Source organism: Pongo abelii, chromosome 18, assembly GCF_028885655.2.
Source record: "Pongo abelii isolate AG06213 chromosome 18, NHGRI_mPonAbe1-v2.0_pri, whole genome shotgun sequence".
Taxonomy (NCBI): Eukaryota; Metazoa; Chordata; class Mammalia; order Primates; family Hominidae; genus Pongo; species Pongo abelii.
Genome location: NC_072003.2, coordinates 67,647,716 through 67,673,129, shown reverse-complemented (window position 1 = coordinate 67,673,129; position 25,414 = coordinate 67,647,716). Strand labels below are relative to the sequence as shown.

Sequence of the window (25,414 nt, the reverse complement as noted above, 5' to 3'; positions counted from 1 at the left end):
GTAACTCATTCCATCTTGGATAATAATTACTGCTAGAAAGCTCCTCGTGATAAATGAAATGTCTCTTTATGGTATCCAACAACTAGGCTAAACATTATTCCTTGCCATCACAAAATAAAATTTGATTGCTTCTCTGTGAGATTATATTTCAGATGCTGAAAAGTTGTTATATCTGCTTGTGTCTCCTCTCCTACTGGCTAGCATACCCAGTTCTGTGCCTATTCCTTATATAATACTTTAGACTTCACGGTCTCTGCTTAAACATGCTCCTCCAAATTCAAAAAGCCCAGGACTGAATAACCTAGGTGAGAAATGACCAAGCATGGTACAGAATGACTAAGGCTCTAACCACCATACATGGAAATGCTGTGTCATTGTTAATGAAAGCTTTCTTGGGGTGCAGGCGGGGAAGCTTTCTTGGGAGCACCACATGCTGACTCTCACACTAAGTATGTGACCAAGGGTCTATACATTTCCTACTGCCATGTTCCCATACTGTGCACTTATACAGCTGAGTTGGTATTTTTCTCCCAACCCTTTGGAACATTACTTACTCCCAGCAGGGAGACTTCATTTTGTTGGATCCCTTGACTTGTCAAAATATTTTTCAGATACTGATGGTCCTAAAAAACGTTTCCTAGGCTTTCCAGATTTCTGTCACCTGAAGATTTGGCCAACACATTTTCTGTCTCTTCATCCTAAGTGAACTACTCATTTGGAGACAGCCTTATCTGCTACTAAAGCTCTCCGACTGATGTACAATTATTCCAAAGCATTCTTTTTGTGTCACGGGCATTCACCCAGTGACTAAGCCACACACAGCTTGCATCACTTCTTCATCTGGTCTGTGAAGTTATCAAGAGATATTTCATCAAATGCTTTCCAGGTTGTAACCATCATTTTCCAGTCCAGTAACTAGACAATGGTTACTTCTGCTGCACAAGAGATACTACAGGCAAGTGCTACACCTACTTAGAATTACAGCTCAGTTCAGCAATCATTTGCTGGATCCTTATGTGCCAGACACTTCAAGTTACTGAGATAACTGAGACAGGATGCCCTGCCTTCAGCCTGTGGATGAAAGGCAAATGCAAACAGTTCATTATAATAAAATGTGTTGGGTACAATAATTAATAAAGGTACACTCTGAATAAACCAAGAACACAGGGATCAGGGTCTTTAACCTAATCTTGGGGAGGGGTAGTGAGACAAGGAAGGCTTCCTGGAAGAGCTCTTGAACTGAGACTTAACATGAGACAGAACTCATAATATGAGGAAAGGGTAATTATAGACAGAAGAGACAGCATGAGCAAAGGCAAGATGACAAGAACCCCTAAGATATAGAGACTTACAAGCAGCTGTGATGCTGTATAAAGTATGAGGCAACGAGCAGTAAGAAAGAGGGTTGGAAAGACTGGCAGCAGATTATGGCCTAAATGCCATAATAAGGAGCCTAGAAAATGAAGGGGATCACTGAAGGTGCTTTTAAAATGGGAGTTACATGTTTACAACTGCAATCTCCTCTAAAACCAGTAACTGCCACCATTTAACATGATTCAACTTCAATCAAAAGCTTTTAAATGTGAAGCTCTGGGCCAAATAAATGAATTCAATAATACCTATTAATTGTATTCATGCACAGATGAATTTTTACAGTGGAAAGGAAGGGACAGCTCTGAGATACCGTCTCTTCCTCATGCTCCTTATTCACCGAAAACGTGACACCTACAGAAAGACGTTCCTTGATGACTTGATATAAACAGTTCACAATTCAGTCTCTATCACTATAACCTCTTCATACAATTTTATCTGGAATAATTTTGTTCATTTATTTGTTTATAGGTGCTTCCCCCACTACAATGTAAGCTCTATCAGAGCACGCAACCTGAAGGTTGTATTCAACATTATATCCCCAATGCCTAGACTAGTGTCTATATCACATAGCACTGCTACATAAATAATTGATGAATTAATAAATTATGAAACAGAACTGATGTTTTTTGAAGACAGGCAGGGTATGGGTCAGGGTTGAAGGGAAGTTAATTTTAAAGGAGAAGAAGACAGACAGCCACATACTTCCAGCTCAAAGATGCTGATATTATTAATCAAGTTAAGAAACCCAGAGAGACAAACTAGTTTGTGAAGTCAGATATGTTTTCATATTTTAAGTATCAGTGAGACATTTATGAAGCAATATCCGGTGGGTATTTTAAATTTCAGATTAAAGTTTAAGAGAAACATGTTGCTACAGACAGAGATTTGGGAGCTAATAGAATTTCTCAAAAAGAAGGAAAATAATGAGAAGAAAAACACATAGAAAACCTTAGAAAACATCTATATTTAAGAGCCAGAAAAATTCATATAAAAAAAGAACAAGAATAAAGATGTGTGAGAACCAGATAACAACAAAGCCAAAGGGGAAAAGTGTTAAGAAGGAGAGTAAGTAGCTGGCTGTCAAATTTTTAGGTATTATGATTTCAATGAAGCGAAAGACAAAAGATTAAAGAGTAGCAGGTAAGGAAATGAAAGCATATGATACTACTTTTTTGAGAGGGTGGATGCTAAGCGATAGAGAAATGAAACAAAAGCTTAAGAGGATGACAGATTTAAGAGAAAGGGAATATTTAGGATGAGAAGACAAACATAATTAAACTCCAAGAAGAAGGATCCAGTAGAAAAAGGTAGAGAAATTATAAAAGAGGTGATGGGGGCACCGTATAGCCTTTAATACTTAGATTTGAAAACGTAGGGGAAAGGAATAAAGTCCTAGAAAAATATATATGACCAGGCAGGCACATAGGCTCACACCTGTAATCCAAGCACTTTGGGAGGCCAAGACGGGCAGATCACCTGAGATCAGGAGTTCAAGACCAGCCTGGCCAACATGGTGAAACCCCATCTCTATTTAAAAAAATACAAAAATTGGCCGGGCGTAGAGGCAGGTGCCTGTAATTCCAGCTACTTGGGAGACTGAGGCAGGAGAATCACTTGAACCCGGGAGGCAGACGCTGCAGTGAGCCAAGACTGCACCACGGCATTGCAGCCTGGGAAACAAGAGCAAAACTCCATCTCAAAATTTAAAAAAAAAAAAAAAAAAAAGAAAAGAAAAGAAAGAAAGAAAAATATATACGACCAGAACAAACTCAAGAAGAAACAAATTTGACTAGTCCTACAACCACAAATAGAAATATATCACAAGTTAATGGCTCCCCACAAAGACAGTCCCCTGTCCAGAAGGTTTTGGAGGTGAGCTCTGTCACATGTGCAAGGGAACATGAGAGTACTCAACAGATACTGTTAATGAATGGAAAAAGAAGAGGCACTTCCCCCAAATCACTCTGATATCCAGAATATATAAAGAATTCCTTAAGTCACTAAGAAAATGAAAAATGATCCAATGGAGAAAACAGGCAAAGACACAGTTACTGCACAGCAAATGAAATATGAATGGTCCGTAACAACCTCAACAGTTATCAGGGAAATTCAAACCCAAATTTCAAAATACCATTTCACCACTATTGGATTAAAAAAATTTAAGAATTTTAATATTCTTGCCTATGCCTACCAGGTACAGCAGTGCCAAAAACTGGACAATATTGAAATATCCAGTAAGAGAAAGGATAATAAATTGTGGTACATTCATACAACGAAAAACTTTATAGTAGTGAAAGGTCTTCAGTTACATGGATCAGTCTTAAAACATTAAGACCTCTGAAAATACAATTTTTCAAAGAATACAGGCAATATCATACAAAGTCCAAAAACAGAAAAAAAAAAAAAGACGTTGCGCATTTAGGTTGTTTCCATTTTTTGGCAATTATAGTTTTATATGGTTGAAAAGCAAGGGTTACAGCTGGGTGCGGTGGCTCACGCCTCTAATTCCAGCACTTTGGGAGGCCGAGGCGGGTGGATCACGAGGTCAGGAGTTAGAGACCAGCCTGGCCAATATGGTGAAACCCCATCTCTACTAAAAATCCAAAAATTAGCTGGGCATGGTGATGGGCGCCTGTAATCCCAGCTACTCGGGAGGCTGAGGCAGGAGAATCGCTTGAACACGGGAGGTGGAGGTTGCAGTGAGCTGAGATAGTGCCACTGCACTCCAGCCTGGGTAACAGAGTGAGGCTCCATCTCAAAAAAAATAAAAGCAAGGGTGGATTCGGATGATGGTTCCATTTGAGAAGGGGGACCCAGGGGCCTTCAAAGGTAAATGTATTTCTTAAACTTGGCAGTAGGTTTAAGTATTTGTTATATTATATTATTCTTATAAAAAGTCTTTCATGACTGGCTCATAGATCCTAGCACTTTGGGAGGCTGAGGTGGGCAGATCACTTGAGGTCAAGAGTTCAAGAACCAGCCTAGCCAACGTGGCAAAATCCCGTGTCTACCAAAAATACAAAAATTAGCTGAGTGTGGTGGCGTGTGCCTGTAATCCCAGCTACTTGGGAGGCTGAGGCAGGAGAATTGCTTTAACCTAGGAGGAGGAGGTTGCAGTGAGCCAAGATTGTGCCATTGCACTCCAGCCTAGCCAACAGAGCAAGTCACTGTCTCAAAAAAAAAAGTCTTTCATAAGTTTTAAATGTTTTTAAAACTGAGAGGAAATAACTGATATAAAAGTGTTTTAAATATGCACAAGAAGGAACAAAATCAAGCACCCTGATAAACATTGAATTCTTCTACTTTAAAAATAATTGAGGTATAATTCACTTACTATAAAATCCATCCTTTTAAAGTATACTACTCAGAGGGTTGGGGGATATTCACAGAGCAGTACAACCATCACCACCATCTAATTCCAGAACATTTCCATCACTCCAAAAGGAAACCCAGTTCCCATCAGCAGTCACTCACTACTGACAACTTCCTCCAACCACTGGTAAGCACTAATCTACTTTTGGTTTCTGGATTGCCTATACTGGACATTTTATATAAATGGAGTCATATACTATGTGTCCTTTTATGCTGGCTTCCTTCACTTAGCCTATTTTCAGGGTTTATCCACGCTGTAGCATGTATGAGTACTTCATTAATTTTTATGACCAAATAATATTCCATTGTATGGATATATCACATTTTGTTTATCCATTCATCAGTTGGTGAGCATTCAGGTTGTTTCCATTTTTTGGCAATTATAAATAAAGTTGCTATAAATATTTGTCTCTAAGTTCATGTACGGACATGTATTTCTAACCCTTTCAAGTATATACTTAGGAGTAGAGTTGCTGGGGGAATTCTACTTTTCAGACATCTTAAATTATTATTATTATATTATTATTTAGAAACAAGGTTTCACTCTGTTGCCCAGGCTGAGAAGTGAAGTGCCACAATCAGAGCTCACTGTAACCTAGAACTTCTGGGCTCAAGTGATCCTCCTGCCTCAGCCTTCTGAGTAGCTGGAACTAAAGGCACATGCCACCATGCCCAGCTCCTTAAAGATAATTTAACATTTATATGAAAATTTAAAAAATGTTTGGTTTAAGATAAAATCGAGTGCAAAATGACACCCATAGCTTTATGAAAACTACTTTGTAATTTTTGTTACAGAAACATCTAAATAATTTATTTTACCCTTTGCCCCTTAGTTTGAAGTCAATCAACTCATATATTACTTACCTTGTCCTTTTTCAAGAAAAATGATTTTGGATTCTGGAAGAAAATTAGATCCAGTCACAATCATTTCATGACCTCCATTTACAGAACAACTGTTGATACTGTACTTCTCAATATGAGGAAGTTCTTGAGCAGACCGCTGGGCTGTTTTAAATTTTTTTAAAGAGTTGAGAAAAAACAAAATATTAGTTAAAAATCTTTGATACATAAATGACAAACTCAAGCTACAAAAAGAAAATAAAGAGAAGCAAATTTTGGGATTCATTTAGGCTTTTAAAATTCAAGACAATGGCAACAAAACACACTAAAAGAACTAAGTTGTTTATAAAACAAAATAGATATATTAATGTGATTTCTAAGTATATTTATTTAAGAAAGGGTCTTGCTCTGTTGCCCAAACTGGAGCACAGTGATGTGATCCTAGCTTCCTGCAGCCTCCAGTTCCTGGGCTCAAGTGATGTTCCCATCTCAGTCTCCCAAGTAGCTGGGGTTACAGATGCATGCCACCATGCTCTGTTAAAAAAAAAAAAAAAAAAAAAAACTTTTTTTTTTTTTTTTTAATAGCAACATGGTCTCACTTTGTTGTCCAGCCTGGTCTCAAACTCCTGGCTTCAAACAATCCTCCTGCCTTGGCCTCCCAAAGTGCTGGGATTATAGGCTTGAGCCACCACACCCAGCCAATTATTTTCTTAGACTACAACTATAAAGAAACTAATAAAACTTCATTAATATCTTCAACTTCATACTGACTCCAACACATTTACCTCATCTGCTTTTCTTTTTTGCTTAAATGCTTAATATGTTTCTTCTATGCAACTATCTGTTAAAATCTATAAATCTAATTACAAAAAGCATGTAAGTCCAAAGATGTATAATTATATTGCGTGCAATGAAGAGAAGTTCTAGGAAACTACTACTAGACAAACACCAAGTAAGCCTTTCTTTTTAAATGCATTTTATTATTATTTTTTTTTTTTTGAGACAGAGTCTCGCTCTGTCGCCCAGGCTGGAGTGCAGTGGCGTGATCTCGGCTCGCCGCAACCCCTGCCTCCCAGGTTCAAGTGATTCTCCTGCCTCAGCCTCCTGAGTAGCTGGGATTACAGGCATGCGCCATCATGCTCGGCTAATTTTTTTATTTCTAGTAGAGACGGGGTTTCACCATGTTGGTCAGGCTGGTCTCAAACTCCTGACTTCAGGTGATCTGCCTGCCTCAGCCTCCCAAAGTGCTGGGATTACAGGCGTGAGCCACCGCACCCGGCCTATATTTTTATTTTTTTTAAAGACAGAGTCTTGCTCTGTTGCCCAGGTTATTCATTGCCCAGTGTGGCATGATCACAGCTCACTGCAGCATCAAACTCCTAGGCTCAAGCACTCCCACCTCAGCCTCCCAAGTAGCTGGGACTACAAGCATGTGCCACCATGCCTAGCCGATTTTTAATATTTTATTTTTGTAGAGATAGGGTCTCACTTTGTTGCCCAGGCTGTTCTCGAACTCCTGGGCTCAAGTGATCCTCCCACATTGGCCTCCCAAAGTGCTGGGATCACAGGTGTGAGCCACTGTGACCAGCTATTTACATTATCAACTTTTATAAACAGTGTTTATGGTGCCACCTTTCTCTGATAATGACTGGTTCCAACTTGCTACATTTTCTGGAGATTCTATTTCTGGCATTTCTTTAATTGCTTGAGTTTCAAACTGTAGATTATACTTCTTCTCATTGTGTAGGTTCTCTAATGGTTGTTTTTGTTTGTTGGATTTCAGAAACGGTCATGCACTGTCACCAAGGATGAAGTGCAATGGCGTGATCACAGCTCTGCAGCCTCAACCTTCTGTGCTCAAGTGATCCTCAGATCTCACCCTTCCTAGGAGCTAGGACTATTGGAATGCATTACCATACACAACTAAAAAAAATTTTTTTTTGTAGAGACAGGGTCTTATTATGTTACCCACGCTGGTCTCCAACTCCTGGGCTCAAGCAGTCCTTCTGGACATAAGCAGTACTCCTGCCTAGGCCTCCCAAAGGGTTGGGATTACAGGTGTGAGTCGGCACACGTGGCCTCTAATGGTTTTTTCTTGCCAAATACCTAGATACCTAGGTTTCTCTCTGAATTAAAACAAATTTTAAAAGTGTTAATTATATCTCTTCACATTTGGAAAACAGGTCCACTTTTACTCCTAGTATGCGGGTGGGAAAACTAGTGGGTTTGAAGATCAGCTGTGTTTTCTTTGGCTAGCAGAGTATTTTAAGGAAATTTAAAATGCAATGCCATTAGGAAAGCATCCATTCCCAGCTCACAACAGCTCTCAAGTATTTAATATCTAGCCACAAAAGTACATAAATTGGGACCCCAGCCCGATTCAAAGAGAGTATTATAATCAATCCTTTCATAGAAGATGCCTATGTGAGCCAGGCGCGGTGGCTCACGCCTGTAATCCTAGCACTTTGGGAGGCCAAGGTGGGCGGATCACGAGGTCAGGAGTTCGAGCCAATGCGCCCAGCCTGAACACACTTTTGCTGCTGCTTAGAACGTACCTGTAATCACCAACATGGTGAAAACTCGTCTCTACTAAAAATACAAAAATTAGCCAGGTGTGGTGGTGCACGCCTGTAATCCTAGCTACTCTGGAGGCTGAGGTAGAAGAATCACTTGAACCCGGGAGGTGGAGGTTGCAGTGAGCCGAGATCACGCCACTGCACTCCACCCCTGGGCGCAATAGCGAGACTCCATCTTAAAAAAAGAAAAGAAAAGAAAAGAAAAAAGATGTGTATGCAGCCAGGCGTAGTGGCTCACACCTGTAATCCCAGCACTTTGGGAGGCAGAGGCAGGTGGATCACCTGAGGTCAGGAGTTTGAGACTAGCCTGGCCAACATGGTGAAATCCCATCTTTATTTAAAAATAAAAAAATTAGTCGAGCGCAGTGGTGCATGCCTGTAATCTCAGCTATTTGGGAGGCTGAGGCAGGAGAATCTCTTGAACCTGGGAGGCGAAGATTGCAGCTAGCCAAGATCATGCCATTGCACTCCAGCCTGAGCAACAGAGTGAGACTCTGTCTCAAGAAAAAAAAAAAAAAGACAGGTATGGGATTTAGGATCAATTATTACTTGGGATGTACCAAGCACCAACCTAGATCTCAGAAAATACTCATGTCTCTCCTGTTCTAAATAGGTCACGGAGAAGGGGCCTGAAAACAAACACTGATTACAGGTACATTCTAAGTAACAGCAAAAGTGTGTTCAGGCTGGGCGCGTTGGCTCACACCTGTAATCCCAGCACTTTAGGAGACCAAGGCCGGCAGATCATCTGAGGTCAGGAGTTCAAGATCAACCTGGCCAACATGGTGAAACCCCATCTCTATTGAAAAATACAAAAATTAGCCAGGCGTGGTGGTAGGCACCTGTAATCACAGCTACTCGGGAGGCTGAGCCGGGGGAACTGTTTGAACCCAGGAGGCGGAGGTTGCAGTGAGCTGAGATCATGCCACTGTACTCCAGCCTGGGCGACAGGGCAAGACTCCATCTCAAAAAAAAAATAAAAATGTGTTCAACAGATGGCATAAACATGCCAAAAAACTACTTGTGTGATGAAAATAATATTTTTGAAGAATATTTAATAACAGAAGAAAACGTCTATGATAGTATAGTGAAAACTGCAAAACAAGATATAAAACTGTATCAGATAAGCCCAATTAAAAAACATTGTATGTGTATATGTGTTTACAAAAAGACATACAAATACAATAAAAGAAAATCCAGGCCAGGCGCAGTGGCTTACGCCTGTAATCCCAGCACTTTGGGAGGATGAGGTGGGCAGATTACTTTAAGTCAGGAGTTCAAGACCAGTGTGACCAACATGGTAAAACCCCATCTCTACTAAAAATACAAAAATCAGCTGCGTGTGGTGGCGGGCACCTGTAATCCCAGCTACTTGGGAGGCTGAGGCACAAGAATTACTTGAACCTGGGAGGCAGAGGTTGCAGTCAGCCGAGATTGCGCCACTGCACTCAAGCCTGGACCACACAGGGAGACTCCGTCTCAAAAAAAAAAAAAAAAAGAAGAGCCAGAAAAGGTTAATACTGACTACATATAAATAGTAATATTACAAAATAATTTAATATTATACTATTCTTTGTACCATTTTGTGCTTTTTTTTTTTTTTTTGAGACAGAATCTCGTTCTGTTGCCAGGATGGAGGGATGGAGTACAACGGCATGATCTCGGCTCACTGCAACCCCGCCTCCCAGGTTCAAGTGATTCCTTTGCCTCAGCCTCCCAAGTAGCTGGGATTACAGGCACACGCCACCACGCCAATCTAATTTTTGTATTTTTAGTAGAGATGGGGTTTCATCATGTTGGCCAGGATGGTGTCGATCTCTTGACCTCGTGATCTGCCCACCTCGGCCTCCCAAAGTGCTGGGATTACAGGCGTGAGCCACCATGCCCAGCCCCATTTTGTGTTTTCTATATTCTCAATAATCACGTTAATTTTATTTTTATTTTTTATTATTTATTTTTGAGATGGAGTCTCACTCTGTCGCCCAGGCTGGAGTGCAGTGGTGTTCCTAGAATTTCTCTACATCCCACCTTTCTCCCCACTCCATCCATTTCCTTTCTTTCTTTTGAGATGGAGTTTCGCTCGTTGCCCAGTCTGGAGTGCAATGGCGTGATCTCGGCTCACTGCAACCTCCGCCTCCTGGGTTCAAGCGATTCTCCTGCTTCAGCCTCTGGAGTAGCTGGGATTACAGGCACGTGCTACCACGCCCAGCTAATTTTTGTATTTTTCGCAGAGACGGGGTTTCACCATGTTGGCCAGGCTGGTCTCAAACTCCTGACCTCAGGTGATCCACCTGCCTTGGCCTCCCAAAGTGCTGGGATTACAGTTATGAGCCACGGTGCCTAGCCAATTTTATTTTTTAAAAAAGAAAAAAAATTAAGAATCATTTTAGCGTAACTTCATCTCAAACACTCAAACTACTCTATGAACTTAAATTATTTAAATTACTTTGCCAGCCGAGCATGGTGGCTCACGCCTGTAATCCCAGCACTTTGAGAGGCCAAGGTGGGCAGATCACTTAAGTCCAGGAGTTCAAGATCAACCTGGGCAACATGGGGAAAAATGCAAAAATCAGTCAGTTGTTGTGGCTTGTGCCACACCTGTAGTCCCAGCTACTTGGGAGGCGGAGGTGGGAGGATTGCTTGAGCCTGGGAGGAGGAGGCTGCAGTGAACCGAGATCATGCCATTGCACTCCAGCCTGGGCAAAAGAGTGAGACCCTGCTCAAATAAATGAATTAATAACTTTACTTTAAAATAGAGTGATCTGTGCTTACATGGGCATAGAACCCTCCAGCAGGATAATTAAGAAGCTGGCAATGGTGGCTGTTTCTAAGCAAGAGAACTGGTTGACTTGGAAATTTATCTTGTACTTCATATTTCTGAATTTTGTAGCATATACCTATATTATCCATTAAAAAGTTAATATAGGCTGAATGTGGTAGCTCATGCCTATAATCCCAGAACTTTGGGAGGCTGAGATGGGAGGATCACTTGTGCCCAGGAGTTCGAGACCAGCTTGAGAAACACAGTGAGACTCTATCCATACAAAGAATATATTTTTTTAATTTTAAAAATACAAAAATTAGTTCTACAGCTAATTCACCACAGATTTACTCAGTGATTCCCACAGTCAACTGGCAAATGATAAAGTAACACTCCAATTCAGCAAACAGCAAAAGAAGGCATGAAAGATTTTATAGCAGATGTGGCCCCAAATTAAGAATACAGGGCTGGGTGTGGTGGCTCACGCCTGTAATCTCAGCACTTTGGGAGGGCAAGGTGGGCAGATCATGAGGTCAGGAGTTTGAGACTAGCCTGGTGAATATGGTGAAACCCCGTCTCTACTAAAAACACAAAAATTAGCTGGGTGTGGTGGCACACGCCTATAATCTCAGCTACTCAGGAGGCTGAGGCAGGAGAATCACTTGAACACGGGAGGTGGAGGTTGCAGTGAGCCGAGATCACGCCATTGCACTCGAGCCTGGATGAAAGAGGGAGGCTCCGTCTAAAAAATAATAATAATAATAATAATAAAAGAATACAAGCTGGGTGCAGTGGCTCACACCTGTAATCCCAGCACTTTGGGAGGCTGAGGTGGGCAGATCACTTCAGGTCAGAAGTTCGAGACCAGCATGGCCAACATGGTGAAACCTCGTCTCTACTAAAAATACAAAAATTAGCCAGGTATGGTGGCATGCCCCTGTAGCCCCAGCTACTCAGGAGGCTGAGGCAGGAGAAAATCGCTTAAACCCTGGAGGTGGAGGATGCAGTGAGCTGAGATTGTGCCACCACATTCCAGCCTGGGCAAGAGACTGAGACTCCGTCTCGAAAAACACCCAACCCCCTCACCCGAAAAAAAGAATACATGTGTTTGGCCAGGCGCGGTGGCTCACGCCTGTAATCTCTGCACTTGGGAGGCCAACATGGGTGGATCACCTGAGGTCAGGATTTCGAGGCCAGCCTGGCCAACATGATGAAACCCCGCCTCTACTAAAAATACAAAAACTTAGCCAGATATGGTGGCAGGTGCCTGTAATCCCAGCTACTTGGGAGGCTGAGGCAGGAGAATCGCTTGAACCTAGGAGGTGGAGGTTGCAGTGAGCCAAGATCACACCACTGCACTCCAACCTGGGCGAGAAGAGTAAATCTCCATCTCAAAAAAAAAACAAAAACAAAAAAAAACACATGTGGTTAACAGAAATAAAACATTATTATATAATCAAAAGAGTATAAGAAAACCTGTTTTCTAGGCAGCACAGCTCTATCACCAAAAAGCAAATAATCCTGAATGAGTACTAGAGATACTTGTTCCTCAGTTTCCTCCTATGCAAATAAAACATGGAATCAGAATATTCTAAATTATGTCCTAAAGATCAAGGATTAGTCTCAATATTTCAAGTCATACCAGCTAACCTGCCCAAGATCCACAGTTCCCCAGGATTGAGTACATGTCAGGCTGCAGGGTCTTTTCTTTTATCTTGGTTTTGTATATGTTAGGAAAAAACATTCACTATCTCAATCAGATGTTGTAAATAATTTGAACAAAAGCTCTGTTAAGTCTTATTTAGCTAAAGTATCAGCTTACAGAAGTACCTCCTAGCATGAAGGCTGACATTTTAATGAAATAAAGATGACCAAGTGATACTTAAAAGCATCTGAATCATAGCTTCATGATTTGGTCCTCAGATGGCATCAAGCCCCCCATTCTCATTTACAGACAAGAAAACTGTGGTCAAGAGAGTTTGTCTGTAGTTCACAGAGCTACCTAGTCAAACTATCATGAGAAACCATTTTCTAATTCCAAGATCAGTACTCTTCCACCCAAACATGTTAGCTCATTTCCACATGAGAAAATCAAACCAGCAACCCAGACTGTATGCCTCAGTTTGCACTTCAGACGCATACATTACATTATAAGTAAAACAGAAAATAAGCTATTATACACAAGATCTTAAAACATCATCACAAGCTCACTTACAGCACTCAACGGGTATAGAGGCTATCTGCAGAGAAAGGACTTTTCCACTGGGCTGTGGGATGTGTACACGAAACACAAGTCGTACTCTAGTATTCTTTCTGCCAATATCAGTTTCTCCTTTTCGAAGTTCTATATCTGAATTGCGGAGTTTCAAAATACCTGCACAATCAATACTAAAGAGAAAAATATAAAAATTTAATTTGTTTATTGATAATCATGGTTATAAACAACTCAACTACATAGAAATTAATTTGTCAGAAAAAAACTACCCAAAATTAGGTCAAAAAAGAAAGATATGTATGATTGTTATTCTCTGCTAAACTGAAGTTTAGGCATTAAAAATATTTTTGTACGATAAAAGTGCAAAACTAAGTATAGTAGATTGTCTGCAAAGTTAATAATTCCTCTTCATTCCAGTACTTGCATGCCTTTCCTCCGGCCATTAAGACGTAGAGTATCTATGCCTGCTCTCCTTGAGAACTGGCCTATGACTTGCTTTGACAAATGGAGTGTGGCCAAGTGACAATATGCAAGTTATAAGCCTAGCACTGAAGAAGGCTGGTAACTTCCACTTTTGTTATCTTGGAGTCCTGAGTAAGAAGTCCAACTAGCATGGTGCAGAGAAAGGCCCAGACAATCCCTAACCACTCCAGCCACCCTAGCCATTTTGGATGTTCAACCCTAGCTGAGCTTCCCCTTAATCCAGGTACTTAAGTGACCCCAGCTGACACCATGTGAATGGACTAGCTGAGCTCAGTCAACCCAAAGAATCATGCAAAATAATAGAGTGATGACTATAAGCCATTAAATTTTTGGAGTGTTAGAACTAGACAGCTGAAATAAAGACTCTTTAATTCTATACATGTAACTAGGTCAGAACAACAAATAATTCATCAACAGCATATTTAGACTTTTATAGTGATGTATTTATTAATAAAAACAATCCATCAGGCTAAAATTCTTGAATTTCTAAGGAATGCACATATAAGATGAAGGTTCTGCATTTAAGGTATAACGTTTCATCATCTGCTAACTTTAAGTATGACTGTTTAACACACTATTGTGGCAGGAAACAACAGAAGCTACAAAATACCTTTGTTATTCACATATTGGAAGAATAAAGCAAATGGATAACTAATTATGATCAAATATACTAGTTAACCTTGCTAATAAGGCATTCCTTGTTATCTGTCCTCTTACTGGATCTATCAACAGTTCCAACCCTAATGCTTATTGCACAGAGGCTGCAGAAGTCACTTTGAAGGACAATGTATTACAGAACTAGGATAGCAAGACAAGAACCGGCTGGGCGCAGTAGCTCATGCTTGTAATCCCAGCACTTTGGGAGGCCAAGGTGAGTGGATCACCTGAGGTCAGTATTTCAAGACCAGCCTAGCCAACACAGTGAAACCCTGTCTCTGCTAAAATACAAAAATTAGCCAGGCATGGTGGTGTGTGCCTGTAGTCTCAGCTACTTGGGAGGCTGAGGCAGGAAAACTGCTTGAGCCCAGAAGGCAGAGGTTGCAATGAGCTGAGATCACGCCACTGCACTCCAGCCTGGGCAACAGAGCAAGACTCTATCCACACCAAAAAAAAAAGAAAAAGAAAAAGAAAAAAAAAAAGACAACCAGTAAAACAGAAGGCAGAATCCCAAAAGGAATTAAGCCACTCAAAATTTTTCATCTTCAGAAAGACACAGGAGAAGAATTTTTTTTTAAATGCAACAATTTTGAAAACTAAAAAAGCATTTGCCATTTATAGATAACAAATTATATAACTGATATTGAACAACTGCACTTTAGCTCAAAGCAGTATTGATCAAGTTATATCAAATTAGTGATTATTCATGTTAACATGCCAACATGGGTCTTCAGGGGAAATAGCAGAGATCATCTGTGTTATTAAGTACTGAGCAAAGGCATTCTAGCAGCAAGCTAAGTTCCTAATAGATGTGAAATAACAGTACCAGAAAGTACATCTGAAAACTCTTAAATGCAAAAAACAAAAAAGCAAGCAAAATAAAACAAGAAAAAAACCCTTATGTAGCGGTAAAAATAAGTATTAAATTATCCTTAAAACTACATTTATTTATTTTTTAAATTTTTTTTAAATTTTTTTGAGACAGAGTCTTGCTCTGTCGCCAGGGTGGAGTGCAGTGGCGCCATCTTGGCTCACTGCAACCTCCACCTCCCGGGTTCAAGGGATTCTCCTGCCTCAGCCTCCCAAGTAGCTGGGATTACAGGTGTGCACCATCACACCCGGCTAATTTTTTTGTATTTTCAGTAGAGATGGGGTTTCACCATGTTGGCCAGGATGGTCTCGATCTCCTGATCTCATGATCCACCCACCTCAGCCTCCCAAAGAGCTGGGATTACAGGCATGAGCCACCATGCCATTTTAAATCAAAGTGTAGCACTGCTACATCAATATCAATCCAATGTTAAAAAACAGAGGAGCTGCAAAGAGCTAAGGCAATAAATACTGGCATCCTAGATTTAAAGCATCTTGTAGGGTAGCTCTGTGGCTTATGGGTTAGTGTAATGGTCTTAAAAAAGAGATTAGGCTTGAAATAACCAAGCCCGTGGCTTAGTAGGCAAAACCAAGGGAATATCTACGAATTTTTCCACACCTTATTGCCTTAAGAGAAGAGTAAAGACACTTAATACATACTTAAGGCTCACTTATGCATAAATTATTTTGAACCATGGTCTTATCTATCACCTGGGAATTTTAAACCTACCATTTTCTGAAACTATATTATATTCAACCACTGTACTGAAGAATATAGTTACATTCAATAAGCTACTAGGATACTAGTTTATCCTAGCAATTAGCTACTGAGTAAACAGGCTCATTCATCATTAGCTACCCTGTTAACTACAGTACCTAAAAAAAGTTTCTTAGGTTTAGTAACATCCTACTTGCCCCTTATTTAATCCTTTCTCCAACATACATAACGCTTGGGTCCTACAGAACTCCTGTTCCACAATCTACCAGTACAGAGCAGACAGAATGGTTAAGAAGTTTTAGGTATGTGTGTGGTAGGATTGCAGGAGGAGGACTAGCTGTATGTTACTAGTCATAGTGGTATTTCTGCAGCCTGGTCCTTTCTGGTCTAAAATACACAGTATATGCTAGATCTGGTTGAGGAAGGGACATAAATTATGACTATTACCCTTGTTCCATGTGCTAGTAAATGGAAGATGATGGAGGAGACAGGTTAATTTAGATCCTACTGCTCCAATTCTTTCATATTATTTGGGATATGAGCCTTTCCCAATTTCTTGATAATTTTTCATATAAATTAATGTGCTCTTTTCTATTTATTGGTTTATATATTATTTTCAGAAAGGATATGAGGCATTTTACAATATACATACAAATAAAGCCAAGAAAAAATAAATAGAAAAAATTTTAAAACACAATAGGAAGTAAACTCCAAGTCTAGAGTTGTACAAATTACTATAATTACTGCAAATGGGCTTGACTATGAAGTTCCTGGAAGCCAAGGTAAAAAGTAAATGTGATAAAGTTGTTATAGGCCGCTTGTTGTATGGTAAAGCAAAATCTACCATGCCATCGGGAAACACTAACTTTTTTCCTTTAAGTTGAAAGGACTGTGTTTGTGTGTGCATGCACATATGCATGTAATAGTGATCAACCTAAGAGAAACTGTCTTTAATAGTGGTTTTTCAGATTATGAAGTATGTTTATGGCTATTTCTCATACTGTGCCTCAAGCCAAGTTAAGAAACAGAATAAACTTGTGATTTTTCTATTTAACTTGATTCGAATATCGTGCTTTGAATATCCAGAGGAATGAATGCAAACATGGCCTGCAAACTATCATCTAGGGATCAATTTCCTGAGTTTTTGGAAAAAGATAGTTCAAAGGTGATTTTTAAATTTCCCTCTACAGCTGACTAATCACATATCACATGTTTCTGATGCTATATAAAAAATTAAGATCCCAGAACAAAAGGGAAGAAGCCTACTTGTATTCTCATTCAGAGGTTGGGCATCTTACCTTATTTGAAAATGTGTCCAATAGGATGCCTGGTGTCAATATTTTTCTCAAGAAAGTTTTGGTCGAGTATCTGAATAAATACATGCTGAGATTCCAAAGTTCTTTCTACATTATAGAACACGAATGTTTAAGGCCGGTGCAGTGGCTCACATCTGTAATCCCAGCACTTTGGGAGGCTAAAGTGGGTGGACTTCTTGAGGCCAGGAGGTCGAGACCAGCCTGGTTAACATGGCAAAACCCTGTCTCTACTAAAAATACAAAAATTAGCCAGGAGTGGTGGTGCACGTGTGCAATTTCAGCTACTTGGGTGGCTGAAGCACAAGAATCACTTGAGCCTGGGAGGCAGAGGTTGTAGTAAGCTAAGATGGTGCCACTGCACTCCAGCCTGGGCAACAGATTTAGACAGTCTTAAAAAAAAAATTTAAGAGTAGAGATTATCAGCTAGCTGCCTGCCTTTGCTGTGAAAAAACTCTGTCATAGCCCCTATGCAATGATTTGCTGGGTTAGGTTCTTGAGTACTGTCCATCTGAACCAAAGCATGCAAAAATAAGATTTTATTTAAATTTATATTAACTTTTATTTTTTGGTAGTAATTAACAGAATAAGGTTTTTTGTTGTTTTTTTTTTTTTTGAGACCAAGTCTCACTCTGTCGCCCAGGCTGGAGTGCAATGGTGCAATCTGGGGTCACTACAACCTCTGCCTCCTGGGTTCAAGCGATTCTCAAGCCTCAGCCTCCTGAGCAGCTGGGACTACAGACAGGACCACTATGCCCAGCTAATTTTTCTATTTTTTAGTAGAGTTGGGGTTTCACCATACTGGCCAGGCTGGTCTCGACTCCTGACCTCAAGTGATCCGCCCAAAATAAGTTATGTATTGAGGCAATTCTTATTTTACCTAATAGAAACATATCAGTTTCTATGTCCTCAGGGGGTACACTCAGCTCATCTAAAAAGTTTATTTAAATATAAATTTAAATGAAGAGAGCTCAAGACTGAAATCCGATTTTTTGGAGTTTTTCTTTTTGAGTAGGAGTTTCGCTCTTGTTGCAATGGAGTGATCTCAGCTCACTGCAGCCTCCACCTCCGGGGTTCAAGCAATTCTCCTGCCTCAGCCTCCCGAGTAGCTGGGATTACAGACACCCGCCACCACACCCAGCTAATTTTTTGTATTTTTAGCAGAGATGGGGCTTCACCATGTTGGCCAGGCTGGTCTCAAACTCCTGGCCTCAGGTAATCCGCCCACCTCGGCCTCCCAAAGTGCTGGGATAATAGGTGTGAGCCACTGTGCCCAGTGAAATCTGTTTTATAGGACAGTTCTTGCAATAGCCTGGGATGGATGTTATTCCTGCCTTAAGAAAGGTCTGTGGGCCAGGCACAGTGGCTCACTCCTGTAATCCCAGCACTTTGGGAGGCCGAGAGGGGTGGATCATGAGGTCAGGAGACCAAGACCATCCTGGCTAACACGTTGAAACCCCACCTCTACTAAAAATACAAAAAAATTAGCCGGGCGTGGTGGTGGGTGCCTCTAGTCCCAGCTACTCAGGAGGCTGGGGCAGGAGAATGGCATCAATCCAGGAGGCAGAGCTTGCGTGAGCCGAGAATGCACCACTGCACTCCAACCTGGGCCACAGAGTGAGACTTCATCTCGAAAAAAATAAATATTAAAAAAAAAAAAAAAAAAGAAGGGTCTGTAGTGTAGTTTGAAACAATTTCTGTAATAAAAATCTAAGTTTCCCATGTCTGGTTGTGCCTACCACCCACTGATAGGTGCCTACTCAATATCCTTTTCTTTTCTTCTTCCTCAGTAACAGGCCCCTACATTGCTTTGTTTGTTTTCTGTTTTTAAAGACAGGATCTCACTCTTGCCTAGGCTGGAATGTAGTGGCACTATCTCGACTAACTGCAACCTCCGCCTCCTGGGCAAGTGATCCTCCTACCTCAGTCTCCTAAGTAGCTGGGACTACAGACAGGCGCCACCGCACCCGGCTAATTTTTGTAATTTTAGTAGAGACAAGGTTTCGCCACGTTGCTCAGGCTGGTCTGAAACTCCTGAGCTCAGGTGATTCGCCTGCCTTGGCCTCTCAAAGTACTGGGATTACAGGCATGAGCCATGGTGCTCGGCCTCCCTAAATTATTTGAGGTGACAATGTTCTGGTAAACATAACCATGTGTTCCTTACATATAAGCATGATCAATGAGATGTAAAGTTGTTAAGAAGGTTTTAGGAAAAGGCTCTTAAAAGAGGATTTGACTCCAATGGAAGTTCCCTTTTACCCTTCCTCCACACCTTTCTCCTTATTATCTTCTGGTAATAAGGATGTCATGGCTAGAGCTCCAGCAGCCATTTTAGATCATAAGACAATCTTTAGGATGGAAACCACATGCTAAAGATGGCAAAGAAGAAAAAACTTGCTTGGGGCCCTAATGACTTATGCAGCTACTGTGCTTGCCCTAAAACATCTATCTGTATATTTCTTTTATGTGATAAAACACTAAACCTCTAACTGTTCAAGCCACTGCATATCAGGTTTCTATTACAGGCAACTATATATAATCCTAACTAATCCTTTTGTACAAAACTCTATTGCATTCTCATTCAGATGTTGGCCACCTCATCTTATTTGGAAATGGGTCAAGTGGATGCCTGGAGGTAAAGTCAAAGTTTTCCTTAAGGAAATAAAACAATCATAATTGTGTCATAATTGTTTATTTATTGTCTACCCTATTAGATAGACTGTGAGCCATTTGATGAAAGTCCAGATACAGTATTTATATCCCTATCACCTAGGATAATGGCTTGGCTGGTAATATATAGTATAAAAACACTTACTGAATTGAATTTTCCTTCTGGAAATATGCTACCACTCTTAGAAAATGTACTAAATGTACATTACTTACATAATGCCATTTAGAACAATATTTTATATTTATTTTCAAAAATATATTTACTTTTCTTCTGAAAGTATAGAGAAAAAAAGAACTGCACATTTTAGGTATATTTCAAAATACCTGGCTGACATATTGTTTTCAGGAAGAAGTGGAATTTCCAGAACTTTTGTACTGGCAATTATTATCTCTTGGCTTGCAGTAGCGACTGTCTTCCCAGTGATTCGATGCACCTGGTAAAATGCATGAGGTCGTAAATATCGATCATCTGCTGTCCCAATAAACATTTGTAGATTTATCGGCTTTTCGTTATAGCCCAGGAGCTAATCAGGAAAAAGAAACACAGAAAAGCACAATTCATTATCCATGCATTTTACAATATGCCAACAATAGTAAGTCTATTATATCTCTATCATATACTATTGATACACAAAATGTTATTTCAAAAAATACAACCAAAAGTAACCAGTGAGCAGCCCTCCAAATTTTAAAATTAGTTTAAGAAGTAAAACACTGGAATATGTTACATAAAGGAATGTGGGTTTGGTTTCGTTTTTTTAAGATAAATATCTAGATCGACCAAAACTGTACAAAGCTTTCTGACTCTGTTGTAGAAAACACAAAGAAATACTGATTCTATACTCTGGGCAACATTAACCATTCAGACCGGACCTAAAGATTTGGGTATATAGGAAGGTCCTCTAATAGACTGTTAAATCGGAGACACTTTGTTTTAGTAGAAAGAGTCTGAAAACCCCTATTCCATATATTATAAACTTACAATTTTTTAAGTATAAACTTACAGAGTCCAAGCAGCCTAGCTAAAGCTAAAACTGAAATGAGATTTTGAGCTGCCACCAACCACAGGGAGACAAGTTTTCCAGGCTGACTCCAATCAAGTTAAATGCCTACTTAAGCAAACAATTTCAACAATCTTCGGGAAAGAGAGAGGGAGAGAAGGAGGAGAGAGAGAATGTGTCTGTGCCTTTGTTTTCTATGCCTTTTTTTTTTCTTTTATATTGCCTAGTTGCTCTGGCTAGGACTTCTAGCATAAGGCTGAATTGCAGTAGTGAAAGCAGGCATCCTTGTCTTGTTCCTGATGTTAGAGGGAAACCTTTCAGTCTTTAACCATTAAGTATAATATTAGGTGTGAGTTTTTCAAGAATCCTCTTAATCACACTAAGTTCCCCTCTATTTTCAGTTTGCTTTGTTTTGCCTTTTTTTTTTTTGAGACGGAGTCTCGCTCTGTCGCCCAGGCTGGAGTATAGTGGTACGATCTCTGCTCAGTGCAACCTCTGCCTCCTGGGTTCAAGCGATTTTCCTGCCTCAGCCTCCTGAGTAGCGGGGATTACAGGCACCCACCAACATGCCCGGCTAATTTTTGTATTTTTAGTACAGATGGGGTTTCACCATGTTGGCCAGGCCGATCTGAACTCCTGACCTCAGGTGATCTGCCCGCCTCGACCTCCCAAAGTGCTGAGACTACAGGTGTGAGTGACTGTGCCCGGCTGTTTTGCTTTTTTTTAAATCATGAAAGGCTGCTGAATTTTGTCAAAGGTTTTTTTCTCTATCAACTGAGGTGACCACATGGTTTTTCTCTTCATTCTACTAATGTGGTATATTAAATAGATTAATTTTCATATGTTGAACCACTCTTGCTTTCCTGGGATAGATCCCACTTGATCATGGTGTATAAGCTTTTGCGGTGTGCTGATAGATTTGGTTGCTGAGCATTTTGTTGAAGACTGTTGCATGTATATTCATGAAGGATATTGGTTTGCAGTTTTCTTCTCTTGTATCTTTGTCCCCATCATTATCCATTTGTTTTTGTTTTTGTTGTTATTGTTGTTGTTTTTGAGACGAAGTCTTGCTCTTGTCCCCCAGGCTGGAGTGCAGTGACATGATCTCAGCCCACTGCAACCTCTGCCCCCCAGGTTCAAGCGATTCTCCTGCCTCAGCCTCCCGAGAAGCTGGGATTGATTACAGGTGCCTGCCACCACACTCGGCTAATTTTTGTATTTTTAGTAGAGACGAGATTTCACCATGTTGGCCAGGCTGGTCTCAAACTCCTGACCTCAGGCGATCCACCCCTCTCCCAAAGTGCTGGGATTACAGGCATGAGTCAATGCACCCAGCCAATCCATTTGACTTAAAATAAAAAACTGTCTCTGCCCTACTGAAATTCCTCCATCTCTTCATGTATCCGGAATCCACCTTTTCCTCAAGGTAATTCAGGAATTACCTTATTCCTGAATTAAAATTCCTGAATAAAATTCAGGAATTTTATTATAGTAATTCTAAAGTATCTTTCCAATATCTAATCTAAGCCTTCTCTCAGTCTGCTACCATTGAGTGTTTTCTCTCTTTAATGTGGGCCACATTTTCTTGTGTGTGTGTGTATGGTTGTTTATTGTTTTAATGGACATTTAGTATTAAAAAAGTCTAGAGACTCAAGCAGAAAATATTTACCTACAGAAAGTGGCACGCTATTTCTTTTGTAAGGTCACAGCTCTTAAACTGTGTCTGGACTTTAACTGAAGCTATAGTCTGATTTAAGTATAGCACTGGCTTTAAAGGCCTGGCGGGTGGAATGTCTCTCTCTTCTGCCTGGCGAGGGAATCTGAGAGCTGGCCAGATTCCAGAGATCTACCTATGCTTCACAACCAAGTCTCCGGTCCTTGAAACTGTTGGAAGACCTTCCTCTGATTTACCACCTGGCTGATGATTTTTTAATCTATGAGGAGTTCTCTATGCTCTTCAGTCTTGCTCTTTATTTCTGAGCCTCAGAGTCTCTCTTCAGCTATGTTACTAGATCTTGGGTCTTTTGAGATTGGCTTGGAGAGACTTCTTTCAGCTCTCCTGATAATACTTCAGTCTTTGTAAATGACAGCCTAAGTGCCTAAGGGTTTCTGCCTTCAGTAGGTAAAACTATGAAGTGAGGGGGTCTCAGTTCTCCTGCCATGCCTCCTCCTCCTTGGGATGATAGCCTCCTTGTATTTGGTGGAGTCTTACAGGTGAGTTTTATTCCCGCCTACTTGCCCGGCGTTGGCTTTACAGTAGAACCTGTAACCAGGCAACTTCATAATTTATTGGTTATCCTCCCTGTACCCAGAAGAAGACATTAAGACTTTTGCCTATTATTAGGTAATACAATTTTACCCAGGATAGTTTTCAGTCCTGTAACATTTATAAAGAAGCAATTAAAGCCTCGACTATTGCAATAGTCATAACTGCGCTCTGTCTTCCCTCTTGTTGCCCTATAGCCCATTCTCTATCCAAGAGTCAGAACAAACTTGTTAACATGAATTGGATAACTTTGGCTCCCCTGCTCAGAACTCTCTAATGGCTTCCCTCCACATTTAGAACTGATTCAAATTCCCTATGATGGTTTACACAGCATAAGGTGATTAGGGCCCTGGCTGAACTGTTGGCCTTACCCTTTCCACAGTCTGCTCTAGCCTTGCTGGCCTTATTGCATGAACCACTCAAGCTCACTCCTAATGTCAGGGCTTTCACACTTAATATTTTATCCCTCTGAAACATCATTCCCTCTGATCTTCATGTTACTTGACTTGATTCAGATACGTAAAGGTCAGTTCCCTGAGAGGAGACTACAATATTTAAAATATAATATCTGAGTCTCCTTATCTTGTGCTTGCCTACATCCTATATTAAGAATAAATTATTGCCCTTTCAGGAGCTTCAGGTAAGCATATGATAAAAATCAATTAAGCCTCTATGAAAGAGAACGGATGAAATCATGGAAACAAGTTAAGAGGGCTGAGGCACTTAAATCATGTGTGCTGAAAGTTTAAACTAGGGTGGAGGCAGGATCATAAATAGAAAATAGAAATGGAAAGGGATGAATGCAATAAATCTTTCCTAGAAGGCCCTAAAGAGATTTTCGTAACTAACTAAACACAGAATAATAGAGGGATCAAATAAGTCAGATCTGAGCTTCAGTACCCAGGAGAATGATGGTATCACTAGGAAACAAAGTATAAGGCTGGCCATCATGGCTCACACCAGTATCAACACTTTGGGAGGCTGAGGCAGGAGGACCGCTTGAGGCCAGGAGTTCAAGACCAGCAACACAATGAGACCCCCATCTCCACATTACACACACACACACACATACACACACTAGCTGAGCATGGTGGTGTGCTCCTGTAGTCCTAGCTACTTAGAAGGCTGAGGTGGGAGGGCTGCCTGATCCCAGGAGTTCAAGGTTACAGTAAGCTATGATTATGCCACTAAACTCCAGCCTGGGTGACAGAGTGTGAGACATTGTCTCTTAAAAAAATAATAATGTGGGCCGGGCGCGGTGGCTCACACCTGTAATCCCAGCACTTTCGGAGGCCGAGGCGGGCAGATCACGAGGTCAGGAGATCGAGACCATCCTGGCTAACACGGTGAAACCCCATCTCTACTAAAAATACAAAAAATTAGCCAGTCATGGTGGCAGGTGCCTGTAGTCCCAGCTACTTGGGAGACTGAGGCAGGAGAATGGAGTGAACCCAGGAGGTGGAGCTTGCAGTGAGCCGAGATCGGGCCACTGTACTCCAGCTTGGGCGACAGAGCGAGATTCTGTCTCAAAAAATAATAATAATAATAATGTGAAGAAGTCACTGATTTTGGAAAAAGATTAATGTTGTCAATGCTGGTCACACTGTAGTCGAGGTAACAGTGAGACATCTATAAGGAAATGTGAGGCTACATAAGATGTATAAGCTTTTAACCCAGCCATAATGCTATGGCACAATAAACACAATGCTTTGCTATCTAACTTTTTTTTTTTGTGGGGGGATAGAGTCTCACTCTGTCACCCAGGCTGGAGTGCAATGGCACAATTCTGGCTCACTGCAACCTCTGCCTCCTGGGTTCAAGCAATTCTCCTGACTCAGCCTTCCAAGTAGCTGGGACTACAGGTATGCACCACCATGCCCGGCTAAATTTTTGTATTTTTAGTAGAGATGGGGTTTCACCATGCTGGCCATGCTGGTCTTGAACTCCTGGCCTCAGGTGATCCACCTGCCTTGGCCTCCCAAAGTGCTGAGATTACAGGCGTGAGCCACTGTACCCAGCTTGCTATCTAATTTGATAACAAGATAACACACAGTCCACTGTGGCTCAAAAGAATGACATTCTATATCTGCTTTTTCTTGTTTTGACATGATGAGTATGTACTATTATTTTTTTAAAGTCCAAATGCAGCAATACTTGTGGCACTTGAAACACTATTGAGTTTTAACTGCATCACTGTGATTTGTACTGCCCTGAGCGGTAGTGTGAAGTGATTAGAGTGCCACTTATGTTCTCTGTCTTACTCAACTCTGTCATTGTAACACAAAAGTAATCAGTCAA

At 40.8% G+C, this 25,414-nt stretch overlaps 1 protein-coding gene across 7 annotated transcripts in view; it reads right to left on the bottom strand.

The window, feature by feature from the left end:
• NFATC3 (nuclear factor of activated T cells 3) overlaps positions 1–25,414 on the bottom strand; it is a 144,418-nt gene that overhangs the window by 45,954 nt on the left and 73,050 nt on the right. For all 7 annotated transcript variants that reach the window (XM_054535016.2, XM_024233757.3, XM_002826568.6 and 4 more), the window contains exons 4-6: positions 20,174–20,373; positions 13,139–13,311; positions 5,611–5,751 (exon numbers count right to left, since the gene is read on the bottom strand). In XM_054535016.2, the coding sequence (XP_054390991.1) occupies positions 5,611–5,751; positions 13,139–13,311; positions 20,174–20,373 (514 nt within the window). The remainder of the gene's footprint in view (positions 1–5,610; positions 5,752–13,138; positions 13,312–20,173; positions 20,374–25,414) is intronic.